Genomic DNA, 26915 nt, shown 5'->3' on the forward strand with positions numbered 1-26915 from the left:
GTTTCAGATTTTCTGCTTAAAGTGTATTTCTTTTTTAAATTATGTATTAATTTCTTATATATATACACATATACACACTTTAAAGTAAAACAGAAAATGCCATATATATATATATATATTTATATATATGGCATTTTCTGCTTTTAAATATATAAAACAAGAAATAAACAATCATAAAATAAAATAAAAATTCGTCAATCTTCCACAATATTCACGTGTATTCACATCCATATTAACAGACGTTTAAAAATGTACAGATTTATACAATTCAGTCAATGAATGATGGTTCACATTTAAGGACAAACTTTTAAAGTTTGATTATTTTTGGTATTCATTTCTGAAACAAATCTAAGAAAATAATTTTAAAAAAATGATATTTCATGATTCATGTCATATGCATATTTAAATATATGCAATTACAAAATACCAAATTAATTCCCCGATCTCTACCATAAGTCATTTCAAATATTTCTTGAACAGTATGTTTTGTTGAAACCACAGCAGCCTTGATTACTCCTCTTTAATGTCCTAATAATTTGAGCTTTCTTACAATGTTTTACCAAACTGAACTCATCCTCCTGAAAAATCAATTCCATTGATGCGTTGAGAGTTCTGTCTGAATCATGATGTGCTTCTTGCAACGTTCATGTTAAGTGCCTCCATCCTGAGGACGCATACCCTATGATTTTGTGCTCTTCAGTGTTCACACAATGTTGCTCTCCAGTATGGGCTCCCGCAGGAAGATCCGTTTCAGGTCAAAAGCACTGAGGTTGACGGTCTTATAGCCCCCGTCCAGAATAAGCTCAGCCACGGCGAGTCCGACCGCAGGAGACTGCTGTAGTCCGTGACCGCTGAAGCCCGTGGCAAAGTACATGTTGGACACTAGAGGGTGCATTCCTACAATGCCGTTCTGGTCTAAGGTGTTGTAGTCGTAAAATCCAGCCCACGCGCTTGAAACCTGACAGATATAAAGCAAAGTGTTTCATTTGGGGGGAAAAATGAAGCGGTAGAATTTACCTGCACTTTCTAGTACACACACACACAGTTCTACGCCATATACTGCACTTTACCATCTTAAAAACATCAGAAACTGCTAAATTAGTCCAACATAAATAACAATTCTATATAACGACTTTCACCTTCAGTTGTTCAAATGCAGGAATACGATTGGCCAGACGAGGCCAGACCTTCTCTTGAAAAAAATCGTGGTCCACATCAAGGTTACTGACATCTGGTTCTTCTGTCTGCAAAAGGCAGAAATAATATATGAATGAATGAACAAATGCATGCAGACTATGAAGAGTTCAGATCAAAACATGCCTGTACCTCCTCTGGTGACATTCCTGTGATGTAATTTCCTCCCAGTCCCTCTCGCCTACAGTAAACCCCTGAATAGTCAATCAGAAATGGAGTGTCCAACCCTGGTCCATCGGGGCAATGCACCACATAAACAAACCTGTGAGAGATACCAATGATGCAGGCAGTGAGACTCCACAAATAATTGTTTGGAGAATGGATCAAAGAATGGATTCAATTAATTAATTACTTAAACCATTTAGTTAATATATTACTATATATATAGTATAATATCTATAATATTTTTCAACAGTTATTTTAGATTATTTAGCACTGCTCATTCAGTTAAATTACAATTATAATTTTTTTAGTGTGTGAAAACAAATTATATTTAATTAATTATAATATTTAAATAATTCTATAAAAATATGATTTATTTTAGAGTGTATGCCACTGCTTATTCATCCAAGTAGGTAAGAAACCATTGCAAATTACCATATAAAAACTTCTAAAAAAGTCTTAACCTCTTTCTGGGCTCCACAGGAAACGGAATACCAGATATGGATTCTTTCGGGCCTAATCCGATGCCTAGCATGGTGGCGATCTTCCCGGAGTTTGCACCTGCTGCATTTACCACAATGGCAGTCTCCACGGGCTGATACTCCAGACTGTTGGGCATCTGCACCTACAACGACATCACTTCTTTCTGTAATGCTCTCAGTGCACCTCAACTTTAGAGCGTCTATTTGAAGACGATGAAAGCGAGTTTCAAAACAGTGTGTTATACAGCTGGCGGGTTCTGAGATAAAAACTTACATTGACATATTTTATCCTTTTGACATCAACAAAGTCGTCATCCGCGATTTCTGCCACATTTGAAGAGCATCTAAAACCTGAAAATCACATTTAAAAGAATCACAAGATTTTTTTTTTTTTTTTTAATCCAGCAACATTATTTTGACAAAATTTGCAATTGTGAATCCTGACCTGTGACCTCTCCGAAGCACTGATAGACTCCCATGGACATGGCCTTGCGCCTGAGAGCGTTAAGGAGAGACCAGGGATCAAACCAGCCCTCGTTCTCTAGTCCTTGGTGAGGAATAAATACGTTACTCAGTAACAAAGCTCACATGTGAGATGTATCAAAGATTGGAAAACATTCACCAACCAAGAGAAGCCAGAGCGACGCCCTCTGTGTTTATCCAGGGGTATCGCTCCTTCAGCTGGGACGGTGACAGGAGGGCGACCTTCGCACCAGCGTGTCTACATATGAAATCTTGGTTTTATTAATCTTTAACTTTGTATTGTGAGCCTGTTTATCAGATGATAGGAAAGGTTGAGGTAACACAAAGTAATTTCGATATCCTGAAATTAAATCAGGTGTTTCAACTTGTCCTGTCACCTTTGAGTGTGGTAGTTTTCCTCCATAATATGAGCTGATTTCTCGCTGGCGAGGAAGAGATATCCTGAATGATTAAACTGCAGATCAACGGGGTCTTCATTTACCACCCAGAGATGATTCTGTGGCATTTCAGCAGAACAGAAATACAAATTTACCAGTATTCTCAAACTCTAAACCAGCAGAAATGCTCCTGCTGAACACTTAAACGAACACTACACTTTTTTTGAAAATAGGCTCATTTTCCAACTCCCCTAGAGTTAAACAGTTGAGTTTTACCGTTTTCGAATCCATTCAGCCGATCTCCGGGTCTGACGGTAGCACTTTTAGCATAGCTTAGCATAGATCATTGAATCTGATTAGACCGTTAGCATCTCTCTCAAAAAAATGACTAAATTATTACGCTGGAATGAGAGTATAGTTCCTAGTCATATTGGCCAAGAAAATCGCAACTTTTCATTTTCTGTCAGTCTTAGTACACGATGTAACTACAGAAGAGTCAAGTTTTAAATAGGAAAAATATCGAAACTTTGGTCATTTTTTTGAGAGAGATGCTAACGGTCTAATCAGATTCAATTATCTATGCTAAAAGTGCTACCGTCAGACCCGGAGATCGGCTGAATGGATTCGAAAACGGTAAAACTCAACTGTTTAACTCTAGGGGAGTTGGAAAATTAGCCTATTTCCAAAAAAAAAGTGCCTATTTACAACAAAATATGTATTTAAAGTTTCTAGAAATACTAATACCTAGTCTTCATGTAACAATTTCTGTATGATACAGTGCATTTGTAACAAGAATAGTGTTTCAGTAAGCTTTTAACAGTGCAATATAAAATGTTTTACATTAATGTTCTTCAAGAAATCAGCCGAAGTCATTGACAGCTGGATGTTTTCTTTCAGGGAGAACTGCTGCCGAATTCCACCGCATGACAGCACAGTCGACGCCTGAGAATACTGCAGAAGGAATTGTACAATGAACAACAACAACAAAAAGTCACACACACACAAATATATAACTATAATTCTGAAAGCAATCACATCATTACCAGATGGCACAAGCTGATTGGCTCTGCTGATCCTGGATCCAATGGAATTGCTTGTTCATATTCAGAATTTAGATAGTCTGGTTCAGTGTTTGCTGGTAAAGGGTTAGTTCACCCAAAAATTAAAATTCTGTCACTAATTACTCGCCCTCATGTCGTTCCAACCCCGTAAGACTTTCGTTCATCTTCGGAACACAAATTAAAATATTTTTGATTAAATCTGAGAGCTGGCTCACTCCTTCATAGGCTACTAGGTAATCGATATCTACCAGCCCAGAAAAGTTAGTAAAGACATCGTTAAAATAGTCCAAGAGACTACAGTGGCTCAACCTTAAGTTTATCAAGAGATGAGAATACTTTCTACGCAAAAAAACAACAAAAATAACGACTTTATTCAACCATCTCTTCTCTTCCATGTCATTCTCCTAAGCTGTTGACGTAGTGTAACAGTGCAGCGCTTCTGGGTTATACGTCACCATTAGCGAGCCTACATTCTGACGTACAAAATCCCTAGCCGATTATTATTTTTTAATTCTGTTTCATTTGAATTGAAGGGGTTGCATTGTATATCTAATTTGGTTTCGTTGTAATTGATGATGCAGGGAAAAAGGATCATAATCAAATTTTCTTGAATATATTTAATTTAAAACTTCTGTGCATTTTGAACTGAGGTTTGTGTTACCATAATAGTGATATTTATCCAAGTTACGATCATTTTGCTTATTTTTACTCTGATATTCATCATCAAACCTTTCTCAGTGAAAACCTAGATTGAATTTTTTAAATCGAATTAAATTAATATAAATGTCCACTTGTAATTATTTGATTAAATTTCATTCTGTTTCCCCTAGACATGAATATGAGCCAATGTCTGTTTGAAGCGCCACACAAGAAAGAAAATCTATGTGCTTGACCGACATGAGGTAAATTATAAGATTTTTTGAGGGTGAACTTTTAAAAGATGTAATAATGATTATTAACATCCTACAGTATATAGCAGATTCTGTCTCAAACCCTAGTGAGCTGCTTACCTTTACAACACCTCTGTAGAATCAAAAAAACATGCTCACTAGTTTTTGAGACATGCTGCTAAGTGCCCTTGGATAAACTCACAGTAGGGTCTTTCTCGACCACCAGCACTCTCAGGCCGTCCCTCACTCTCTCCTTCTTCTTCAGCCAGTATGCGATGGACCATCCCACGACTCCCCCTCCTACAATCACCACATCGGCCCTCTCAGGGGGCAGGCCAGGGGTCAACTCAAACGGGCTCCAGTCACTGCCCGGCAGCGCCGCGGCCGCTTTCTCCCGAAATGCCCGGAACTGAGCTTCCAGCTCTGCAACGAGTTACATGACAGATAACCTAAACATTTTCTGGGTATATGTTTTATTGGCTGGAGACAGAGATTAAATCATGATTCATTACCAACAATTCTAGAAACCTACTGTGTTTGTAATATTGTTAGATAAGGCTGCGAAATTTGTATGTTAATGTAATGCTGGTTTGTGGTAAATTTCTCCTGAAGATATTTACCAGATAAAATAAGTTTTTTCTAAAACGTGTACATAAACTGCTAAAATAAGAAAAATCTTATTTTATCTGGTAAATATATTCTATCCTAAAAATGCAAGAGAGAAATATACGAACAAACAGACTAGGATTATTTAGATATAAAATATTGTGAGAGAGAATAAAAAAATTAAAAAAAATTCGATGTTTGATTACTGTTTTGTATTAGTCTGAATAATATTTGTATGCAGGAGTCGAATTTACAAAGACTTATGAATATTAATTAGGCACCGTTAAGTTTGCCCTCACTGATTTGCTGAGAGGAAAGAGGTAGTTAAGGCAGGTGGCCAATCAATGGACGAATGACTACTGCGAGCCAGACTTGGCTCATGAATGTTGATTAGATTACATGACTGGACGCTCAACGCCAGTGTTGCCAAGTCCGCTTATTATAAGCGGCTTTGGGCTTGTTTTTTTGTAAAGTCGCTTACAAATATTGATAGTCGCGGGTCGCGTTTTTTTGGGCTTGTTTCTAAAGTGTAGTTGCTTATTTGGGCTTGATCCCAGCTCCATAATAAGTTGTCAAGCAGATATTTTCTATATGTTATTTAAACAATATGTAACCCAGGTTACTAAAGATGTTTTTATTTTTTGAAATAGAAAATAAAGAGACTGACACTTATGTGAATGAACAGTTATTTTATTAAATATCTGTAAAGAAAAGAGAAAATAAGAATACATAAATTAGAGAAGAGTGATTTGATTTAATGAGACAGTGATTGGTCCTAATGAACGAATCAGAGTTGGCCACCTTAGTGGGTGGAGTCATCGGAGTCGAGAGATGATGCAATGATCATTTTCCGAGAGAAGCACGTTAAGCACCGAAAGAGAAGCAGTGAGCGCGATCTGAGAAGAGAAAGAGACTTGAGCGAGCTAGTAGTTTGTTTCGAGAGATTTAGAGATATAGAACACAAAGATTTTGAGAAATAGAAACAGAACTTGATACTGTGATTGATTTTGAGTAAAAGTGAAACTAGCTTTTTGTACGTGCATTCAAGTACGGGCCTAAAGCTGAAAGAGCTGCCGCGAACTTTTTCTAATTGATAATTGGAGTACTCTTGGTTGGGTTTTTTCTTTCTTTTCTTTTTCCTTCCCCCCCCCCTTTGGGCTTTCCATTTCTTTTTTATATCCATTCGGGATTTTGTTTTGTTTTTTTTCTGCCATTTTCTATTTGCTGAGTTTGGATGCTGCTTTCTGGAATGAGGATCGAGGATCGGGGAAGCTACACGTGAGATGTCCCTGCTTCACTGCGAAAGTTCGAGAGTTGGTGCAAGCAGGAACTGGCGAGCCATGCCCAAATAAGGATCAGAACTGAGAATCGCACTGTGAACTGTGTGGTAGAGTCGAGTACATGGTTTCTTTTCCTATCCGACTGAACCGTGAGTTAATTTGAGTGTGCGGAAGAAGGATCTCGTGAAGGAACGTTGCACTGGAGCTGAGAACTAGTACAATCTCATATCACATTGAGATTTCTGTGAACACTGAGATAATTTGACACTGATTTATTTGCCTTATTTTTGTTATTTTGTTTCAATTTATATTGTGATTTTATTTCTTTTGAATTATTGATTGAGAGTTCATAATTTCTATTTTTGGGTAATAAGAGGGAACTGAAAGGAAATTTGAAAGGTTGAAATTGAAAAGAGTTACATTTTAAATCAGACCAAAAGAGAAAAGTATTCTTAATATAAATAAGACAAATTAGGAATAACTCAAATAACTAGGCTAAAGAAACCAGATATCTTAATTATACCTAAATAAGTTAGTTAGGTAAAATTAGATTTAAAACTAAATAGACCGTATAAATTATAGTAGATAAAAATAGAGACTAATTAGGAAAGATAATAAGGATATAAATAAGAGTTTATTCATTTCTGGTTTATTTTCTTTTGTTGATGTGTTGAGTTTAATTTTATTGCTTTTTTGAACATTTTCTTTCGTTTTAATTGCTTGTTATTCCTTTTAAATACAAATTGCCAATTTTTCCAACTTAAACAGTGTGTCCCTGTGCTTCTTTGCTGCTAACACAGTCTCTTGAGCGAATTCTGGTCTTCTGATCGCTGGTCCATAGATTGAAGCAGTGTCTTCTTTCACGCCCCTCTGTGTCTTATACTGAGGAGGGTGAGGGTAACACACTTGCCACGACACGGGTTACAGAAAGTTGGCGAGCCAGCCAGGAGACTGTTGCTTAGCAACAAGGATAGTATTAGGAAACAAGCTAATTAGTAACCAAATTTTTCTCAGAAGCGTTGATCTTGCGTTTTGACAATGGAAATCATTGAGAGAGAGTGTGTGGACGTAGCAAATGCGCTTATTGTCAAAGGTCTCACGTTGACCGAAACAGATGATGAGCTGAGTACTTTCTTGCAAAGGTATGGCTCAGTTAAACGTAATTTGATAATTGACGATCAAACGTCTGAGTTCCATCAGCATGCCATTGTAGAATATGCTCACAGCTCTGCAATGCTGGACTTAGCGCCAATGTTACCCATAACTTTGGGAAGTCTTTCGAATCCAAGTGTCATGTTTCAAGTTCGAGCTTTGGCTAGCGTCTGTAACCAGACGGCCAGTGAGAAACCTCTTTCAAATGTGTTTCAGGAGGAGTTAAATGAACTCCAGGAAGTTCACTCTACCAACTGTACTCCAGAGAGAGCGCGAAATGTGAGCTGTGATGATTCCAGTAAGACAGAAACAGTAGGAATGCGAGATTTAGAATTCAAAAACCCAATCAAGAGACAGACGGGCCCTATGGCCTTTCCAGAAACCACCGTTGATGGTGTTACAGTGACCACTCGTTCTGGTTTCCCCATAAATGTTGTAGACCCACCAGGTATTCAAAAGATGGTTGTAGAGCACATAGTGAAGTCAGCTGATGCTGCGATGTTACAGCAAACTTCAGTCCGTCTTAGGAATTTCTCAGGGAGGTGCCCGCGTCCTCCAAATGAACCTGACTTTGACACTTGGCGAGTAAGTGTAGAACTCCTGCTAAGTGATCCGGCTATTTCCGATTTGCAAAGAGTACGTAGGATCCTAGATAGCTTGTTGTCTCCTGCCGCAGACGTAGTGAAGCACGTGCGACCTCCAGCTCTGCCTGCGGTGTACCTTGAGTTGCTAGAATCAGTGTATGGTTCCGTAGAGGATGGTGACGAACTGTTGGCCAAGTTTATGGGCACTTTACAGAACCAAGGTGAAAAGTCATCCGATTTCTTGCACCGGTTGCAAGTTCTTCTGAGTTCGACGATTAAGAGGGGAGGTATCGCGGAGAAAGATCATGATCGTTGTCTTTTGAAGCAGTTTATGAGGGGATGTTGGGATAATGGTCTCATTGACAGCCTTCAGTTAGGGAAGAGCGGAACCCAGCCACTCACTTTCGCCGAGTTGGTTGTGTTAATTCGAACAGAAGAGAATAAACGTACTTCCAAAGAAGAGAGAATGAAAAAACACCTTGGGTTGCCAAAACCTCCTGTTGGTTACCCGAAACCTCGAGCTGCCACCCAGCAAGTGTCAGTGTATTCTCATGAAACACCAAATGCTAGTAGTTCTGAAACAGATTCTCTAAGAAAGCAACTTGCAGAAGCTCAGGCTCAACTTGCTACTTTAGGTAGAAGTTCAGATCAGAAACGCCAGAACGGATGTTCTGAGAAAACAGAATTTGATGCTTTGAGAAAAGTAGTGGAAGAGTTGCGTGCTCAGATAGCCGCTATGCGAGTTTCCATGACTCAAGAAGCAAAACGTGAAGATTCAGATAGCTTAGAAGTCGCTAACCTACGACGACAGGTAGCTGAACTGCAAGCTCAGAATGTTGCTCAGAGAAATTTTAGAGATCACTCCCGTGTGACTGCTGGTTTGATAGAGACAGATACTGGTCGAGATGTTAGAAGGGCCCAACAAATGGCCAATCGGCCTCGTCCCGGATATTGTTTCCGATGCGGAGAGAACGGTCATTTGGCTGTTGCCTGTGATAATCCAGCAAACCCCTTGAGAGTTGAAGAAAAGCGTCGTAAGCTGAGAGAGCAGCAGGCCCAGTGGGACTCTCTGCACGGGAATTCTTCCTTGTCTTTAAACTAGGGGATGTCTCTGTAGCGGGGCATACAGAGACAAGGTGTAACTTTAACCGCCCTAAGTGTTATAGGCAAGCGGCCGTTGCGAGTAATCAGAATAGATCACCCTTAAAGAACCTGCCAGAGGGGTTAGTAGGAGTAAAGTGCACAGCGCATATTATCATTGGGGGTAAAGAAATTAGTTGTCTCCTAGACACAGGATCTCAGGTTACTACCATTCCCCAGTCGTTTTACGAGTCGCACCTGTCTGATCATCCGTTGAAGTCATTGGGAAACCTACTAGAGGTAGAAGGAGCCAATGGACAAGCAGTTCCGTATCTAGGGTACATAGAGTTGGTCTTGAAGTTTCCGAAAGAGTTTGTGGGTGCAGAAATTGAAATTCCTACCTTAGCTTTGGTAGTTCCGGACCTCAATAGTCTGTCGCAAGTTCTAGTAGGTACCAACTCCTTGGATGTGCTTTATGGTCACTGTATCAACGAGAAACAGAATAATCCTTGTTCGAATCTTCATGGGTATCAGGCAGTGCTTAAAGTCCTTGAAGCGAGATGGAGGCAAGCTAGCAGTGAACCATTAGGACATGTGAAATTGATGGGAGCTATCCCCGAGGTTGTGCCTGCCGGGAACACAGTAGTCTTGAATGGCTATGTTCAGCTTCGGGAACCTTGCTTAGAGAAATTGATAGCTCTTGAACCGCCTTCAACCCCAGCGTTCAGCGGTCTTTCGGTGGCGAGTTGTGTACACACTTTACCATCCAGACGATCCTCTCAGCTGTCAGTTCTGCTTAAGAATGACACTCGGACTGATATAACAATTCCACCTAAAGCTATACTTGCAGAGATTTACGCTGTAGAGGAAGTGATAGAGAGCACCAAGAGTTCTTGCGGAGTAGAGTCATCAGCACCTACCTCTGCCAACCTTACCTTTGACTTTGGAGATTCTCCTTTGCCTTCACATTGGAAAGAGCGAATTTCGAACCGGCTAAATTCCATGCCTGAAGTTTTCTCTTTGCATGATCTTGACTTTGGTTGTACTAGTCAAGTGAAGCACCAGATTAGATTGTCAGATGAGACACCCTTTAAGCATAGGGCACGTCCAATTCACCCTCAAGACATCGATGCCGTTCGAAAGCATCTTCAGGAATTGATTTCTGCCGGAGTCATTCGCGAGTCCGAGTCTTCCTTTTCTTCGCCCATAGTGGTGGTCCGGAAGAAAGACGGTTCGGTTCGGCTCTGCATCGACTTTCGGAAGTTGAACTCCCAAACGATTAAGGATGCTTACGCGCTACCAAATCTAGAGGAGGTCTTTTCTGTGCTTACTGGTTCCAAATGGTTCTCGGTACTTGATCTGAAGTCTGGATTCTACCAGATCGAAATGGATGAAGCTGATAAGTGCAAGACTGCTTTCGTATGTCCCCTAGGCTTCTGGGAATTCAATAGGATGCCTCAGGGAATCACAAATGCGCCAAGTACATTCCAGAGGTTAATGGAGCGGTGTATGGGTGATCTTCACAGGAAGCAGGTCTTAGTTTTCATTGATGACTTGATTGTCTTTTCAAAGACTTTAGAAGAACATGAGTCGCGGTTAGTCCAGGTCCTAAACCGGCTTAAGGAGTACGGGTTGAAGCTAGCGCCTGAAAAATGCCGTTTCTTTCAGACATCAGTCAAGTATTTGGGGCATGTTGTTTCAAAGGACGGAGTAAAGACTGACCCGGCTAAGATTGAAGCTCTAAAAACTTGGCCGAGACCCACAAATTTAAAAGAGTTGAGAGCTTTCTTAGGCTTTGCGGGGTACTATAGAAGGTTTGTGCGTGACTACTCGAAAATGGTCAAGCCTCTCACGGGACTCACTGAAGGGTACCCTCCACTGCGCAGGGGCCGCAGTGGAAAACGAGAGGGGAGCGAGTATTTTAACACAAAAGAGCAGTTTGGTGATCGATGGACTGATGCATGTCAGAATGCGTTTGATGATGTTATTTCAAAGTTGACCTCTGCTCCTGTCTTGGGCTTTGCTGACCCCAGACTTCCGTATACGCTCCACACTGATGCTAGTACTACGGGGCTGGGTGCGGCATTGTACCAGGAGCAGGACGGGCAGATGCGAGTGGTAGCGTTCGCCAGTAGGGGATTGACAAAAAGTGAGGCGAAATATCCGGCACATAAGTTGGAATTTCTTGCATTGAAGTGGGCTGTCACAGCTAAGTTTAGTGATTATTTGTATGGTACAGACTTCACTGTTGTAACAGACAGTAATCCCTTGACGTACGTTTTAACATCTGCGAAACTTGATGCTACCAGCTACCGTTGGCTGTCTAGTTTGTCAACCTACACTTTCAAACTCCAATATAGGGCTGGGAGTCAGAATCAGGATGCGGACGGTCTTTCCCGGCGTCCACATGGTGAGCCTCTTGATGATTTGGTCTCTCAGAAAGAACGAGAAAGAATTGAGAAGTTTACACTTCATCACCTTGCAGATCCTGAAAACAAGTCTGATGTTCTCATGGCAGATGTAGTGAAAGCCATATGTGAAAGGCATCAGGTGATTAGTTTACCTGAAAGTCTCAGTTTGACACACCCTTCTATTACATTAGTTGAGTCTCTCGCTCATTGTGTTAATGCTTTGCCGAAGGAGTTGCAACATGAGACTGAGCATGGGTTGCCTGATCTTCCCAATCTCTCTGAGGCAGCATTGGCAGAATGGCAAGAGAAAGATCCAGAGCTCAAGGTGATAGTTGAGTGGATGAGAAATGGAACTAAGCCAGGTACCCTGAGGGGTCAGCCATCTGATTTAGCATTGTGGTTGAGAGAATGGAGTCGATTTGAGTTGAAGAACGGAGTGTTGTATAGGAAGAAGCAAGAGAACGGAGTCTCTCACTATCAGTTAGTGTTGCCAGTTGGACTAAGAGACATGGTGTTGCGTAGTCTTCACGATGATATGGGGCACTTGGGTATTGAGAGGACTTTAGACTTGGTGAGGTCCAGATTCTTTTGGCCAAGAATGTCCCAAGCCGTGGAGAAGAAGATCAAGACGTGTGAACGTTGCGTGCGTAGAAAAAGACCTCCAGACAGAGCCGCTCCCCTGGTTAACATTCAAACCAGTAGACCCTTGGAGTTGATCTGTATGGACTTCTTGTCATTAGAGCCAGACCGCAGTAATACCAGTAACATATTGGTTATTACGGATCATTTCACGAAATACGCCGTAGCAGTACCGACCCAGAATCAAACGGCTCGTACAGTTGCGAAGAGTTTGTGGGAAAACTTTCTGGTACATTATGGGTTTCCCGAAAAGCTACATAGTGACCAAGGACCTGATTTTGAATCCCGTACAATAAAAGAGTTGTGTCATGTAGCGGGTATTCACAAGATTCGTACTACGCCTTATCACCCCAGGGGTAACCCGGTAGAGCGTTTTAACCGGACACTTCTCCAAATGTTGGGAACGCTAGAGAATGAGAAGAAGTCTAGGTGGAAGGAGTTTGTAAAGCCCTTGGTACATGCATACAATTGTACGCGTAATGATACAACAGGGTATGCTCCTTATGAGCTTATGTTTGGACGTCTTCCTCGGCTGCCTGTAGATTTAGCTTTTGGATTGCCAGCGGAATCTCCAGCTAAATCTCACTCTCAGTACGTTAAAGATTTGAAAGAACGGTTGCAAGAGAGCTATGAAATAGCTAAGAAGAATTCTGCTAAGATAGCAATGCGCAACAAGGGAAGGTTTGATAAACGTGTGGTTGATTCAACTTTGGAAGAGGGTGACCGAGTTCTTGTGCGCAATGTTAGGTTGCGAGGAAAGCACAAACTCGCAGACAAGTGGGAGCAAGGAGTGCAAGAAGTGGTTAGGAGAGCGGGCGATTTACCGGTGTACACTGTCCGACCAGTTGGGCAGAGTGGTCCCCTCAGGACATTACATCGTGACTTGTTGTTACCTTGTGGATTTTTGCAGCCGAGTCAACATGAGAAACAGCCTAAGCAAAGGGTTCGCAGGCCCAGAACTAGAGCCTGTGCAGATGATAATGATTCACAAGAGCCAGAATCTGAGTGTGAATATGAGTCTGACACTGATCGATTCATTAATCCTGCATTTAGGGATACATTGGATTTTGAAACCCGAGTTTTGGTGAGCCCCGAGCACTTACCTTGTCGAAATCCTTGGAATGTCCCTGTTGACTTACCTGAATCTGGAGAAGCGGAAGCTCTTCCTGTTGGGATGGAACCTGTTCGTGTTGATTTAGAGATTCCAGTGAGGGTAGAACCAGAAATTGATCCCCGCTCTGAGTTTCCTTCTCAGGAAGCTGAAACAGAAATTGGTTGTGAAGGTGAAAACAGAAATGAAGAGAATCCAGTTCTGAGTGAAGCTAAAGACACTGAAATTGATCAAAGTGAACGAGAGAATGACACAGAGTCTGAAGAGGGAGTTATCCCCAGACGTTCGCAAAGAGAGCGAAGACCTGCAAAAAGGCTTGAATATCCCCAGTTAGGGAATCCACTTACCGTAGTGATTCAATCTCTGTTGCAAGGTCTAAGTGAGGCATTCAGTACTGCCTTAGAGGAAGTAAATGCTTCTGTTAATGCTGTACCTGTGGTTTCGATTCAATCCCAAAACGTGTAGATGCAGCGGGACGTGCATGTATTCAAGAGGGGAGGGTGTAACCCAGGTTACTAAAGATGTTTTTATTTTTTGAAATAGAAAATAAAGAGACTGACACTTATGTGAATGAACAGTTATTTTATTAAATATCTGTAAAGAAAAGAGAAAATAAGAATACATAAATTAGAGAAGAGTGATTTGATTTAATGAGACAGTGATTGGTCCTAATGAACGAATCAGAGTTGGCCACCTTAGTGGGTGGAGTCATCGGAGTCGAGAGATGATGCAATGATCATTTTCCGAGAGAAGCACGTTAAGCACCGAAAGAGAAGCAGTGAGCGCGATCTGAGAAGAGAAAGAGACTTGAGCGAGCTAGTAGTTTGTTTCGAGAGATTTAGAGATATAGAACACAAAGATTTTGAGAAATAGAAACAGAACTTGATACTGTGATTGATTTTGAGTAAAAGTGAAACTAGCTTTTTGTACGTGCATTCAAGTACGGGCCTAAAGCTGAAAGAGCTGCCGCGAACTTTTTCTAATTGATAATTGGAGTACTCTTGGTTGGGTTTTTTCTTTCTTTTCTTTTTCCTTTCCCCCCCCCTTTGGGCTTTCCATTTCTTTTTTATATCCATTCGGGATTTTGTTTTGTTTTTTTCTGCCATTTTCTATTTGCTGAGTTTGGATGCTGCTTTCTGGAATGAGGATCGAGGATCGGGGAAGCTACACGTGAGATGTCCCTGCTTCACTGCGAAAGTTCGAGAGTTGGTGCAAGCAGGAACTGGCGAGCCATGCCCAAATAAGGATCAGAACTGAGAATCGCACTGTGAACTGTGTGGTAGAGTCGAGTACATGGTTTCTTTTCCTATCCGACTGAACCGTGAGTTAATTTGAGTGTGCGGAAGAAGGATCTCGTGAAGGAACGTTGCACTGGAGCTGAGAACTAGTACAATCTCATATCACATTGAGATTTCTGTGAACACTGAGATAATTTGACACTGATTTATTTGCCTTATTTTTGTTATTTTGTTTCAATTTATATTGTGATTTTATTTCTTTTGAATTATTGATTGAGAGTTCATAATTTCTATTTTTGGGTAATAAGAGGGAACTGAAAGGAAATTTGAAAGGTTGAAATTGAAAAGAGTTACATTTTAAATCAGACCAAAAGAGAAAAGTATTCTTAATATAAATAAGACAAATTAGGAATAACTCAAATAACTAGGCTAAAGAAACCAGATATCTTAATTATACCTAAATAAGTTAGTTAGGTAAAATTAGATTTAAAACTAAATAGACCGTATAAATTATAGTAGATAAAAATAGAGACTAATTAGGAAAGATAATAAGGATATAAATAAGAGTTTATTCATTTCTGGTTTATTTTCTTTTGTTGATGTGTTGAGTTTAATTTTATTGCTTTTTTGAACATTTTCTTTCGTTTTAATTGCTTGTTATTCCTTTTAAATACAAATTGCCAATTTTTCCAACTTAAACAGTGTGTCCCTGTGCTTCTTTGCTGCTAACACAGTCTCTTGAGCGAATTCTGGTCTTCTGATCGCTGGTCCATAGATTGAAGCAGTGTCTTCTTTCACGCCCCTCTGTGTCTTATACTGAGGAGGGTGAGGGTAACACACTTGCCACGACACGGGTTACAAATAGACAGTATATAAACTATTTAAACGTAGGAGTTTGACCCAGATGGCAACGAGTACTAGCCAATCAGAGGCAGGGCAATCTGTTTTTTTTTTTCTGGTTAGGAAAACGTCAGTGAGTGACGTTTAAATGAATGCGCGCGAGTTGCGAGCGACTGATGTTTACTGACTGGATTGTAGAATAGTGTTTTTGGAGGAACAAATGCCCGGGACAAAGTTGGCGAAATACGGCAAGAGGTATAACAAAGACTGGGAGAAAGAGAAAGGAGTAAAAGAATGGATCAAACCCGTCGCGGGGGGCGCCTCAAAAGCACTGTGCAGAGTATGTAACGTAAGTGTGAAATACGTGCACACCATGCGGACCTCGTACAACATGCTAGCACAGACAAACATAAAAAAAATGCAGCACCGTTCTCCTCAATGAGGCTTACGGACATTGGGTTCGCGGTCTCCAAACAGAACGAATCGAGATAGAGAGCTGAGCTGAAGGTAGCCACCTATGTAGCTTGTCACACATCCATTAAAGTTGTATAATGTTAAAAGGTGGTTTAACTCCCTCTTGTGGTCAATGTCCTGATGGTCAGGGGGGAGAAAAATAAATAAACTGTACTGTATTGACAATCTGTACCCACAGTTTAAAATCCGTCCCCACGGATTGTAAAACTGCACACAGTTTATTTATTTTTCTCTTCCCTAAACCTAGGGGGCTCCGTAGAAAAAGTCGCTTGTTTTGGGCTTGTTTTCACAGGCCTGGTTGCTTATTTGTCTCGCGAGATCTGGCAACACTGCTCAACGCCACACGCCAGTATGACCAAATTCATATTAATAAGCTAACCTTTAGCATACTAGGATTAGAAAAACGAGAATGTATGGAGGGCACGCGTGATTCTTGCCACTGCTTAAATTTCGCTCTGCAGGGTTTAACGCATGCCATACTGGTATAAATCATAGGGTATAAATATATGAAGTATATTAAGTGGATCAACTCACCTTTATTAAAGTCCTTTTCAGCTCTCCTGCTGCTGCTTTTAAAACTCCGACAGGGCGCTTTCGGAGCTCTGAAAGCAGGGACGGAGGCCAACAACTTGCGCCACATTGCAACTGTCGTCAGACTGTTGTCTTTATTCAGGAAAATACACTCCAATCACCTTCCCACTGACACGCCGCTCACAGTGGAGAGTAAAACATTTGGCCATGTGCGCATGCTCACAATGACGCCACAGGAAGACCAGCCCACATACCGGTATGTGGTTTCATGAGTGGCCAGTAGGGAGCGTGTACATAAACTGCTAAGATAATTTCCCCTTGTATTGTGTGAATTTTCCCAGCCGTAATATGAACTGTAAACCGGAAACTCAGTGTAATAATATGCATTTTAATTATTATAACTTAAATATTATTTTTAATGTATGTATGGGGGAACAAATCCGTTCTATTTCAATGCATTAAAATGGACTGCTTGGTTCTCGGACCAACAAATCTTGGTCTAAGCATATTGGGGGTGTGATATTGATTGGGGTCTCGATCTCAGTGAGTCTGGTCTTGACGCAAACTTGGGCATGCATGTGTTTTTATTGGTTAAAAAGAAAGACACTGTTCAATTTTATCCCAGTCACTCCTTTATTCACCCATTTAAAGACAAAATCAAACAGTTATCTGGCCAGTTGATTGCAGAAATGACTTCTGAACATTTTTAAACATTTAACCCTCACCTTTTCAGGTGATCAGTTGATACCTTTCTGCCCCGAGTACAGACAAAACATCATATTTGAAGATCAAATTTAAAAAACAAACCCAAGAAAAAAAAAGGTATGAAAAGAAAATCTCTTTCAGCAATTACAACAAAAGTATAAAAAAGTTTCACGCTTTCTCCTCAGATCGTGGGAAGGGGGGCAGCAGACGTTCAGTGCTGTGTGTTCGAGAGAGGGGGGTGGGATTTTGAGCTTCTGGGGTTTACGTTCTTGAGAGGCCACGGTTGTCAAGGTCTTTGACCTGTGGAGGTAAAGCAGGAGAGCGTCATTGGAAGTTAGGATGGTTTGGAAGGACAACAACGGTTAAAGATGCACAGGTGAGCTCAAGTTTACCTTGTATATCCTGACGAGCCAGTGCTCTGTAGTATAGGCTTCCTCCAGCACATCCAGCTCAAAGTCCTTGTTGCCAATCTCAGCGTTACGAACTCTGTCGTAACCAGGAGGACGCTCTGAAATGAAAGGTAAACATAGTTCTAGTCGTCCAAAACTTCTTAAGATTTTTTTGTTAAAACCATGAATTTTTTTGTTAACAATTAAAGTTAACATGAAACAGCACTTGCAACCTAATGTACTTCTTATTTGTAAGTGAAAATATTATATTATATATTATATTATTATAATAAAATATAATTAAATAATAAAAATATAGGAAATATGAATCAGTAAGAAAATAAATTATTATATTATATATAAAATATCATTAAATGATAAAAATATGGGAAATATAATAGGAAATATGAATCAGTAAGAAAATAAATTATTATATTATATATAAAATAATATTAAATTAATGTTAAATATAATAATATTCATTAAGAAATAATACAAATAATAAAATAATGTTAAATATAATAATATTGATCAATATGGAAATTATAATAAAACAATATTACTGTAATCAATAAAACATTCAAATACTCATAATTATTATATTGGTATTTAATATTTTATTTAATAAAATAACACTAAATGCTAATAAAATATTAATAACACATAAATACCATATATATATATATATATATATATATATATATATATATATATATATATATATATATATATATGTGTGTGTGTGTGTATACAAGACAAAATGTAAGGCAGGATCATTAAAAGTGGACGTCAAGAGGTTAACTGGAAAAACATCAAACGGAGCAAATATTGTAAATAGCTGAACAAGTAGATACTCACTGGCTTCGGTGTAGACCTGGCCGAAGCGATAGTAGCACATCTTGTACATGAGACAGTTGAGCAGGACGGGGGACCCCTCGCGGTCCACACGGAACTCTCCGGTGGGCGTGTAGTAGTCGTGTTCCTTTATGTGCTTCCCTGTGTCCGTGCTGCCTCCGATACGGACCATCCACAGGAACTTATTGATGTCTAAAAGAAATTCATGTAAACTTATGAAATGTTATTCAGGTTTCATCCAATCCAGATATTACAGCTCAAACGTTAAGGACCACAAAGCTGCTTCGGTGGTTCAAAATTAAACTAAGCCGTACCATCAGATGAATATCCCGTCAATCCACCAAAGATCACCAGGACGTAGCTAACATCCAGTTCTCTCATAATCTCATAGGCTTTCTCCTCTGTGGAGGCCATAGCCTGCAAAGATATTTATTTTAAAAAAAACATTTATAAAAATGCCTAAAATATATTTAATTCCGCTATATATCTCAATATAAAAACTGTAAACTGTAAAACTATATTCCTTAATCACCTGACCAACTCTGGAGATGTGAGTGTTATTCCAAGTGTTGTTGTCAACTAGAATCGTTCGATTGGCCATCGCTGTTATTTGATACCCATAATCCCACCACGACATGACTTTAGCATCCTGTACACAAACAAAAGCAATGTGAGATTAGCAAAACTGTTCAGAATCAAAAGAAGCAGGAAGTTTATGCTGGATCCCTCGGACCTCCGGTGTGTTGTGTCTGAGCCAGTAATAAGCCTCTCTGAAGTCATCGAAGATGATGCGACTGCCGTCACCACCGCGAGCGGAGAGCACAATGGAGGGAGAGGAGTAAGCCTCGCTGGTCACCCAGGTGGAGTGGAAAGTGTATGTGATGAGGAAGAATGCCATGACCAGAATCATCCCACTCGCCACCTATGGACCAATCAGAGCAGGGCATCACTGAGTGAACCAATGACACAAGCAAAACTGAGATAGATTAAACGGAGCATTGATCGTACCTCATTCTTGATTGGGTAGGTGGCGTCCTGCTGCTTCTTGGATTTCTTGTCCGGTCGGCTGACATCCAGGTTTTTCATGTAGGTGGTGAGGACCTGAGAAACGCCAATGCCAGACAGGATGCACATGACGGGGGCCAGGACCAACATGAGACGTACCTGAGCAGAACAGATAAAACTAGGGTCAGAGCTTCCACTTTGAAGAGAGAAATACCAATAAACCAACTTCAAACCAAAATAAAGTCAAACTGCCTTACCATGACAGCTGAGAAGTACATGCTGGTGACGCCGTACATGATGATGAAAATTGTGGCATCAGAGAGGTTGTTAAAGCAGTAATAAAGGCCAACTGGAGAAACAAGCAATGACAAGAGATTTAACACATCTGATGCAGTGTTGTTATTATTTATTTTCTAATCTTTACGCATTCTTTATTAAAAACTGCATGTTCTAGTGGGTATAATGGCCTGTTCACACCAAGATTGATAACTATAAAGACAACTATATTAGAGTCCACACCAGCAAACAATATCATTCTGTTTATTCTAAGCATGTCCTGCAGTTTTGTCATCTGCAGCTTTAAAGCAGGATGGATTCTGATTGGCTGTCATGGTTTTTATCATTCATCAGCTGGAGAAAATAGTTCTGAAAGTGATTCAGTTATCATTATATATGTGGTGTGGACTATTCTTCTATATTAGGAACAATTTGTAGGACTACTGTATATCTTTTTTTCATTATAGTTATGGTCCTTCGTGTGAACAGCCCTTAAGGCATACATTTAGAAGTGGCAACAGGGGTGCAAATACAAGGGACAGAAAACAGAAATTTCAGATTTTATATATAATATTAAATTTGAAAATAGATAAGTAAATACATTTTTAAAACAAGCACAGAAGAGGAAAAGATAACACCAGATTTATAGATATGTATGTGATTATACGTATATTTCTGCTCTCTCCTACGTGATTTGTTAGACATTGTTGTGTAATATTCTTACATTAATTTTTTTTTCTTTTTTGTTTACATTAAAAACACTTATCCGATGAATCCATATTAGATCTGCATGACTAATCGTTAAAAGATCATGATCTTGATTCAAAAAAACACCCATGCAATCTTATTCCTAAATGACAATGATTTGTCTCTGTCCATTAAACCTTTGACAAAAATCACACCGGAATATTTGAATCTGTGTTTGCGCAGCTGCTGATCCAGAGAGAGCAGTAGTCATGTATGAAACAGCTAAACAAACAGTCTTTTCAACCACACGGTATCGTTATTTCCATGTTACAAATAATCATATTATCACAGAAGATGTCTACAGAAAATAGAGCAAATCACCTTTTGAATTTAATAACAATTGTATCGATTGCATAGTTACATCACCAGGTGTTGACAGGTGACTGTTAAAAATGTATTTGTCATTGAATCGTTCATTCAAGAGATTTGTTCAAAAACACTGATTCATCCAGGAATGAAAAAAGTATTTATGAGAAAGTCTTTGAATCAAACCCAGTTTTGTTAAATAATTCAGATTAATTAAACATTTTAAATAGACTGCAGAAATTTACATTTTGTCAGAACTTCTAGTAAATTACATGTTATTTAGTTTAGAATCATGTCTGTTCGAACTATAAAAAAAAAATTTGATTCTCAATTTATCCAGAATAGTGCCGGTCTAATCTAAAGGGCCTCTAAAGGGACAAGGTAAAGAAAAAAAAATTAGATGGGCGAAAAAATAAGTCTATGCTTTTGCGTTCCTCAGTGAAACTTTGCGTTCGTTCGCAAAAACGTTGCGTTCCCTTGCAAAAACGTTGCGTTCGTTCGCAAAAACTCAGGAAGGTGCTGTACCTGGAAACATGAAGACCAGAAGCTGCAGGTCAAAGTAGTAGGAGGACCAGGTGGTGGGCTGGTGCTCAGACACAGAGGCGATGATGGGGATGTTGTTCTTAGCGTATGAAGGATCCAGCAGAGAGTAAAAACGGCCAGTCCAAGGTGAGATTGTCCCTAACATAAGCCAATACAAAAACAAACTATTTAAAAAATAATAATACAAATAATATTTAAATGACCAAAAAAACAACAACCATTTAATTATTATTAAATTCAAAAATGTAATTATTTCATTTAATTACCTGTCAGCATGAGCACACCACCTGCAGAGAGCAGGATGACACCGACCAGCGAAATGACACTCTTGAACAACACTTCAAACTGTTGCGTGTTCAGCTTGCTCCGGAGGTAATCCACAAAAGCGTGAATCTGACACAGGCCAAACACTCCGAATGCAGCCATGTGTTCAGAGGACTGGACAGGCTACAGGAAGAGCAGGAGAGATTACTTACCTATTTGGAAGTTTATAATGAGAGCAATTACTCGTAATTCTCGTGCTCCTTACCTGGAATCCAACAAAAGAGATCTGCATGGAGAGGACGGTGCCCAGGCAGTAGACTGTGCAATACGCCACGTAGATGCGATGAGAGAAACGGCCGGTCAGCATCAACACCAGCACGTGCAGCGGAATGAGGTTGATCAGAAACACGTAGCCACCCCAGGAGGACACCTGATGCCAACACACAAAGTTGTTGTTAATGAAATCACTTGTTTTGTGTATTTAAATTAAATAATGATTCAACTGAAAACATACATTAAATTATCTGCTCTAAAACAACCCCAATTCAAAGCGACAATGGGTCTGAAATTTGGCTCACCATGTAAAAATAAGCCAGCGCACACATGGATGACCAGTAAACGGAGCCAGTCTTCACTGCTTTGATCCACATGTAGTATGTCAGCAGCATGCAGAAAATGGCGATTCCTTTAGTTCACAAAGAAAACAAAATTATATTTTATATATTTTTTTAAATATACATTTATATATATTTATATGTATATATATATATATACATTATTAACATAAATGTTTATGTGTATACCAAATATTAATAAACCACACACACACACACATTCGAAAGCATGGGGTCTGCAAATAGTCTCTTATGCGCACCAAGACTGCATTTATTTAAAAAACAGTAATACTGTGATATTATTTTTAAATAACTAAATCATCTTAAATTTTCTAAAATGCAACTTATTCCTGTGATGCAAAGCTGAATTTCAGTGTCTGTGTCTTCTGTGTCACATGATCCTTCAGAAATAATTTTTTTGATTTGGTGTTCTAGAAACAAATTATTATTCAATGTTGAAAACATGCTGCTGTATATTTTTGTGGAAATCTTTATAGATTTTTTCCAGTTTTCTTTGATGAATAGAAAGTTCAAAAGAACAGCTTTTATTTGAAATAAAAATATTTTATAACCTTAAATTTTTATTATCAAACATATAAATCTTTATATGTTATAAATCTTTATTGTCACTTTTGATCAATTTAATGTAAAATATTTTTTTTACAGAAATTCTAAACCTTCTTGATGACTACTTTTAAAAACATAACATTATACACAATACCTCTGAAACAAGACTGTACCTTCATTGTCATAAGAGCCTGCCACAGAACGAGAGATGTATCCTGGGACGACTGCGATCATGGCGGCAGCCAGAAGCCCTGCGCCAGCATCCTGGAACAAAGTGTTACTTCAGTTAGATTGAGCCGTCAGTTGATAATCTGGACAATTCTGGGCACAACTCCACCCTTCCGACAATCCCAGGTAAAGTCCCGATTATCTTGATGGTTCTACAGATTATCGTACCAGATTTTCCTGTGGTGTGAGGTGTTAAGAGGCCACACTGATCTCAAATCATAAATATCCAACATGTTGAATAGTTACGATCAGAATTCTGTTGTGTGGGGGAACCCTGAGGACAACCGCACACGCACTCTGTAGATTGTCACATGGAACGAAACGATACCAACTAAGAAAGTGAGCTGACAAAAGTATAACAACCAGTCATGGTGCAGCAGGCCAAGCACAAACCTTTTTCTTTCTTTTTCGGTGAATTTTCTATAAAAAGCAGTCCAAACATTATTATCGGCATTTCTTTTTGCCCATCGTCCGCCAGGTTTATTTACTCTAGTGTCACATTTGACCGCAAGATATTTTGCGAGATTTCTAATGTTCACAGTTGGGACTTTGGTAGTTTGTGAATGGAATAGTGTGTGGTGTGCGGTTTTGATCACATTGTGGCACTCCACACACTATAGGAACAAAACTGTTAAATCTATGATTTTATTTATCGCCATGTTTGAGGTCTCTCACATTTTGAAAATGTTATAATATTTAAAAAATCTTTCAGTGAGGGCTAGCCTTTAGATGGATAAATGATGAGCAGGTACCACTGATAAGAGTGTGATGGGCGAGTGCTGAGGTTCACCTCACCTTGAGCTCTTTGGTGAAGTGGTAGGTGACGATAGCGGTGAAGGAGGAGAAGAGAGGGGCGAGGAACACACACACATTGCGGATGTCGATAGTGATGTGGAAGAAGTGCAGCGCGTGATACAGAGCCGCAGATGTGACCATCAACCCTGTAAACAAAAAGGAGAAACACATAACATTTAATTTAGCAAAATGAGCTGTACTCTATATTGTGATGTATAGGTTTTAAATAGATGCAAAAGTCACCAACAAAATGACAGGGTGGTTGGTATACAGAAGCTACAGTGTTTAAAGTGGTTTTAGCCTGCTTCTATGAGGATGCCAGGCTCTCTGGCTGGTTGCTAGGGTGTTGCTAGTCAGAGTCCCTAAATATGGCTCAAGTTTATGAGATCTCTGCCAGTTATGATGTTCATTAGGCAAAAAAAAAAGTCCAATCAAGTAAATTAAAGTAATGATACTACACAATTTAATGTATCTGTTACACATCAAGTTACATATTACAGTTTAAATGCCAGATATACTTCAAGCAAAATCTATGAACAAGCTGGTGTGACGTCATTTCAAACAAACTGAAGAGCTTCTTTATAGTAGAAATCGAAGTTGTAATTCTAATTGAAAGCAACACTGACACTATTTTTTAATGTTTAATACTGCAAAGCTGCAATCTATTATATAAAGTGGTAAATAAATAAACGTCACGTGACTGGAGTGACAAATTCGCGTCAACTGTTTGATTACCAACATTCTTCAAAATATCTTATTTTGTGTTCAACGGAAGAAAAACTCATACAGGATTGGAACAACTTGAGGGTGAGTAAATCATGACAGTTTTCTTTTTTGAGTGAACTATCCCTTTAATCCAAATGGTTAGAGGTTTGTTTAATGTTTGTGCAATAATAATAAGGAAGTGACATCAGCACTGCCAACAAGAATTCCTCTATTGGAAATAATATTTTCCAGGGCAACATTTAATTAAATTAAATCGTTGCAGAATGACTGAAGCATTCTGAGATTTGGTACTTGGATCTGCAAGTGGCTGAAAAACACAGACAACCTTATGTTGCTATCATTTTTTGAAATGAATGTCCTTAAGCTGTACCGGGATAGATGGTGCCTCCTATAATCCTCCCAAGTGGATACCAAGCCCGATCATCAAACCAGTTATGGAATTTGTAAAAACCCTCTTCTGTCAAGAAGCGAGTGGTCCGGTAATTGAAATACCTGTCATTAAACAAACAGGAGACTCAGTTAAACAGATTCTTGGGATGCTGCCAAAACAACGACCTGAAAGATGTACTTACGGATCAAACTCATGGATGACGCTCTCGAACCGCAACACGGAGAACAATCTGGTGGAGAACGCTGGAAGAAAATGACAAGAATTAGAGGACAGTTGGCATCTAGTCAGGAGTTCTGATATAAAGGGACATGCATCCACTCACACAGGACGGCTGCCATAGACAGGATGAGCAGCTTCAGCAGGGTGTCCTGTTTCTCATAGGACAGTCGCAGGAAGCCCATCTTGGTCATCTTAACACACAGGAGGCAGGACTAACACTTGATACCTGACAAAAGGGACAACAACAGCATGTTGAATTGTAACTTCAAATATAACACTTCAGGATGCCAGACCAGTGTAGGACAGGACTCCTTTAGTAACAAACTATGTACAAGCAATAAAAACATTTTTCCAGATTTAAACATCTAAATGATTATGCAATTCTGCTATTTATTTATTTTTACCTAATGAAAGAGGTTTTTCTAAATCCATTAAGCGTCAAATACGAATTTTGGGGGTAAAGCAGTTTAAGAAATCGATCAATCTGCACATTTTAACTATTAAAGTGTAAAGTCTCTGTGAAGTCAGGAAGAGTCAGTATGTGCACAGTTCCTATGCAAAATCCTACTAACAGATATTTAAACTCAAACGTACAGGCAGATAAATCAATTCAGAAAGCATCAACATGCACATTAACTCTGTGTTTTCCTGACAAACAATTCGTGAAAATAAAACTGTTGAAGTCTTCATTAGCTCATTAGCTGCTAGCTAATATCACACCTATGTCACACTTTCACAAGCTATTTTATCATATGTAAATTTATTATTTAATGCACATGAGTACGTATATTGACAACAACCCCGTATAGTTGCGATAAATGCGCTTAAAAATATATAAATTTGCACAATTACCAGTCTTATTCATCGGCGGTTCACTCACTCCAGCCCTTCCACACTCTCACACACAACCCTCTCTGCGTTCAAGTCCCGCCCATCCACGTAGAGAAGGCCCTAATTGGCTCGGCGTCGCAATTCCACAAGAACGGCTTCCGCTGATTGGTCTTCGAGATGTCATTCAAGTGTGTCAAGAAGACGAGTTCCGCATGGCGCTCCAGATATGACGTGTCCTAATGGGAGAAAGACAGTCAGCACTGTGGAGTCCATGCTGCACTCAAATCAACTTTAAAACTTGAACTTTCAAGTTTCATGTCAAGGATCAAGAATCATAAAATATTTGTTATTTTAATTATTAGATCACGTTTCACGTACACGTTCATAATGTCAAGAAGGGAAAAAAGTATTTTCATGAAGCTTTGTATAATTTGAAAGCAAAGTGTTTATTTAGTCTGATGTATTGTGACTGATACATGAGATTAGAATAGGAAAAACAAAAAACAATTAAAGTATATATGTATATTATATAAATAAATATATGTAGCTATATTTGTGCGGTCAAATTGATTAATCGCGATTATCGCAAACAAAGTTTGTGTATTATAAGTGTATACATACATAAATTATATAAACAAACTTTTATGTTAGATGCGACCAATCGATTTGACAGCACTATATAATAAAACATTACTGTAGCTCATAACAGCTGTGCAAAATTCATGGGTTCAATTCTCAAGTAAGTCGCTTTTGATAGGAACATCTGCCAAATGCATAAACTTAAATGTAAAATAACAAGTCCACTCTAAACAAGTACTGTATACAGACCAAATTTATTGAAATAAATGTAATACTTTTA

The 26915-nt window shown here is 39.2% G+C and overlaps 2 protein-coding genes across 2 annotated transcripts; both read right to left on the reverse strand.

Annotated features, from left to right (window-relative positions):
• Window positions 1–25: 25 nt before the first annotated feature.
• Window positions 26–16827, reverse strand: foxred1 (FAD-dependent oxidoreductase domain containing 1). The gene is made up of 11 exons (XM_079599700.1): window positions 16599–16827; window positions 4852–5072; window positions 3539–3649; window positions 2699–2817; window positions 2465–2559; window positions 2284–2385; window positions 2113–2189; window positions 1821–1981; window positions 1327–1456; window positions 1140–1244; window positions 26–958 (listed from the first exon to the last, which is right to left on the reverse strand). The coding sequence occupies exons 1-11, from the start codon at window positions 16702–16704 to the stop codon at window positions 704–706; spliced, it is 1482 nt and encodes a 493-aa protein (XP_079455826.1). The 5' UTR covers window positions 16705–16827; the 3' UTR covers window positions 26–703.
• A 336-nt stretch (window positions 16828–17163) lies between these two features.
• On the reverse strand, window positions 17164–26320 carry stt3a (STT3 oligosaccharyltransferase complex catalytic subunit A). Its single transcript, XM_079599701.1, has 18 exons — window positions 26078–26320; window positions 25329–25451; window positions 25188–25248; window positions 24986–25107; window positions 23890–24035; window positions 23040–23130; window positions 22264–22370; window positions 21951–22115; window positions 21688–21868; window positions 21404–21559; window positions 19807–19898; window positions 19553–19708; window positions 19278–19466; window positions 19077–19193; window positions 18859–18961; window positions 18548–18736; window positions 17693–17808; window positions 17164–17600 (listed from the first exon to the last, which is right to left on the reverse strand). The coding sequence occupies exons 2-18, from the start codon at window positions 25414–25416 to the stop codon at window positions 17562–17564; spliced, it is 2118 nt and encodes a 705-aa protein (XP_079455827.1). The 5' UTR covers window positions 25417–25451; window positions 26078–26320; the 3' UTR covers window positions 17164–17561.
• Window positions 26321–26915: the final 595 nt, after the last annotated feature.

The sequence above is a fragment of the Phoxinus phoxinus genome, assembly GCF_949152265.1.
Source record: "Phoxinus phoxinus genome assembly, chromosome: 23".
In the NCBI taxonomy this organism is placed as follows: Eukaryota; Metazoa; Chordata; class Actinopteri; order Cypriniformes; family Leuciscidae; genus Phoxinus; species Phoxinus phoxinus.

Coding starts and splice junctions, on each gene's coding strand:
- foxred1 (XM_079599700.1), bottom strand. CDS start 16,704: ATGTGGCGCAAGTTGTTGGCCTCCGTCCCTGCTTTCAGAGCTCCGAAA. Junction 2,818..3,538: donor ATTTCTTGAAGAACATTAAT/GTAAAACATTTT, acceptor GAAATGCCACAG/AATCATCTCTGGGTGGTAAA. Junction 959..1,139: donor CTGCATTTGAACAACTGAAG/GTGAAAGTCGTT, acceptor TATATCTGTCAG/GTTTCAAGCGCGTGGGCTGG.
- stt3a (XM_079599701.1), bottom strand. CDS start 25,416: ATGACCAAGATGGGCTTCCTGCGACTGTCCTATGAGAAACAGGACACC. Junction 25,249..25,328: donor GTCTATGGCAGCCGTCCTGT/GTGAGTGGATGC, acceptor ATTTTCTTCCAG/CGTTCTCCACCAGATTGTTC. Junction 22,116..22,263: donor CGCTGGCTTATTTTTACATG/GTGAGCCAAATT, acceptor TGTTGGCATCAG/GTGTCCTCCTGGGGTGGCTA.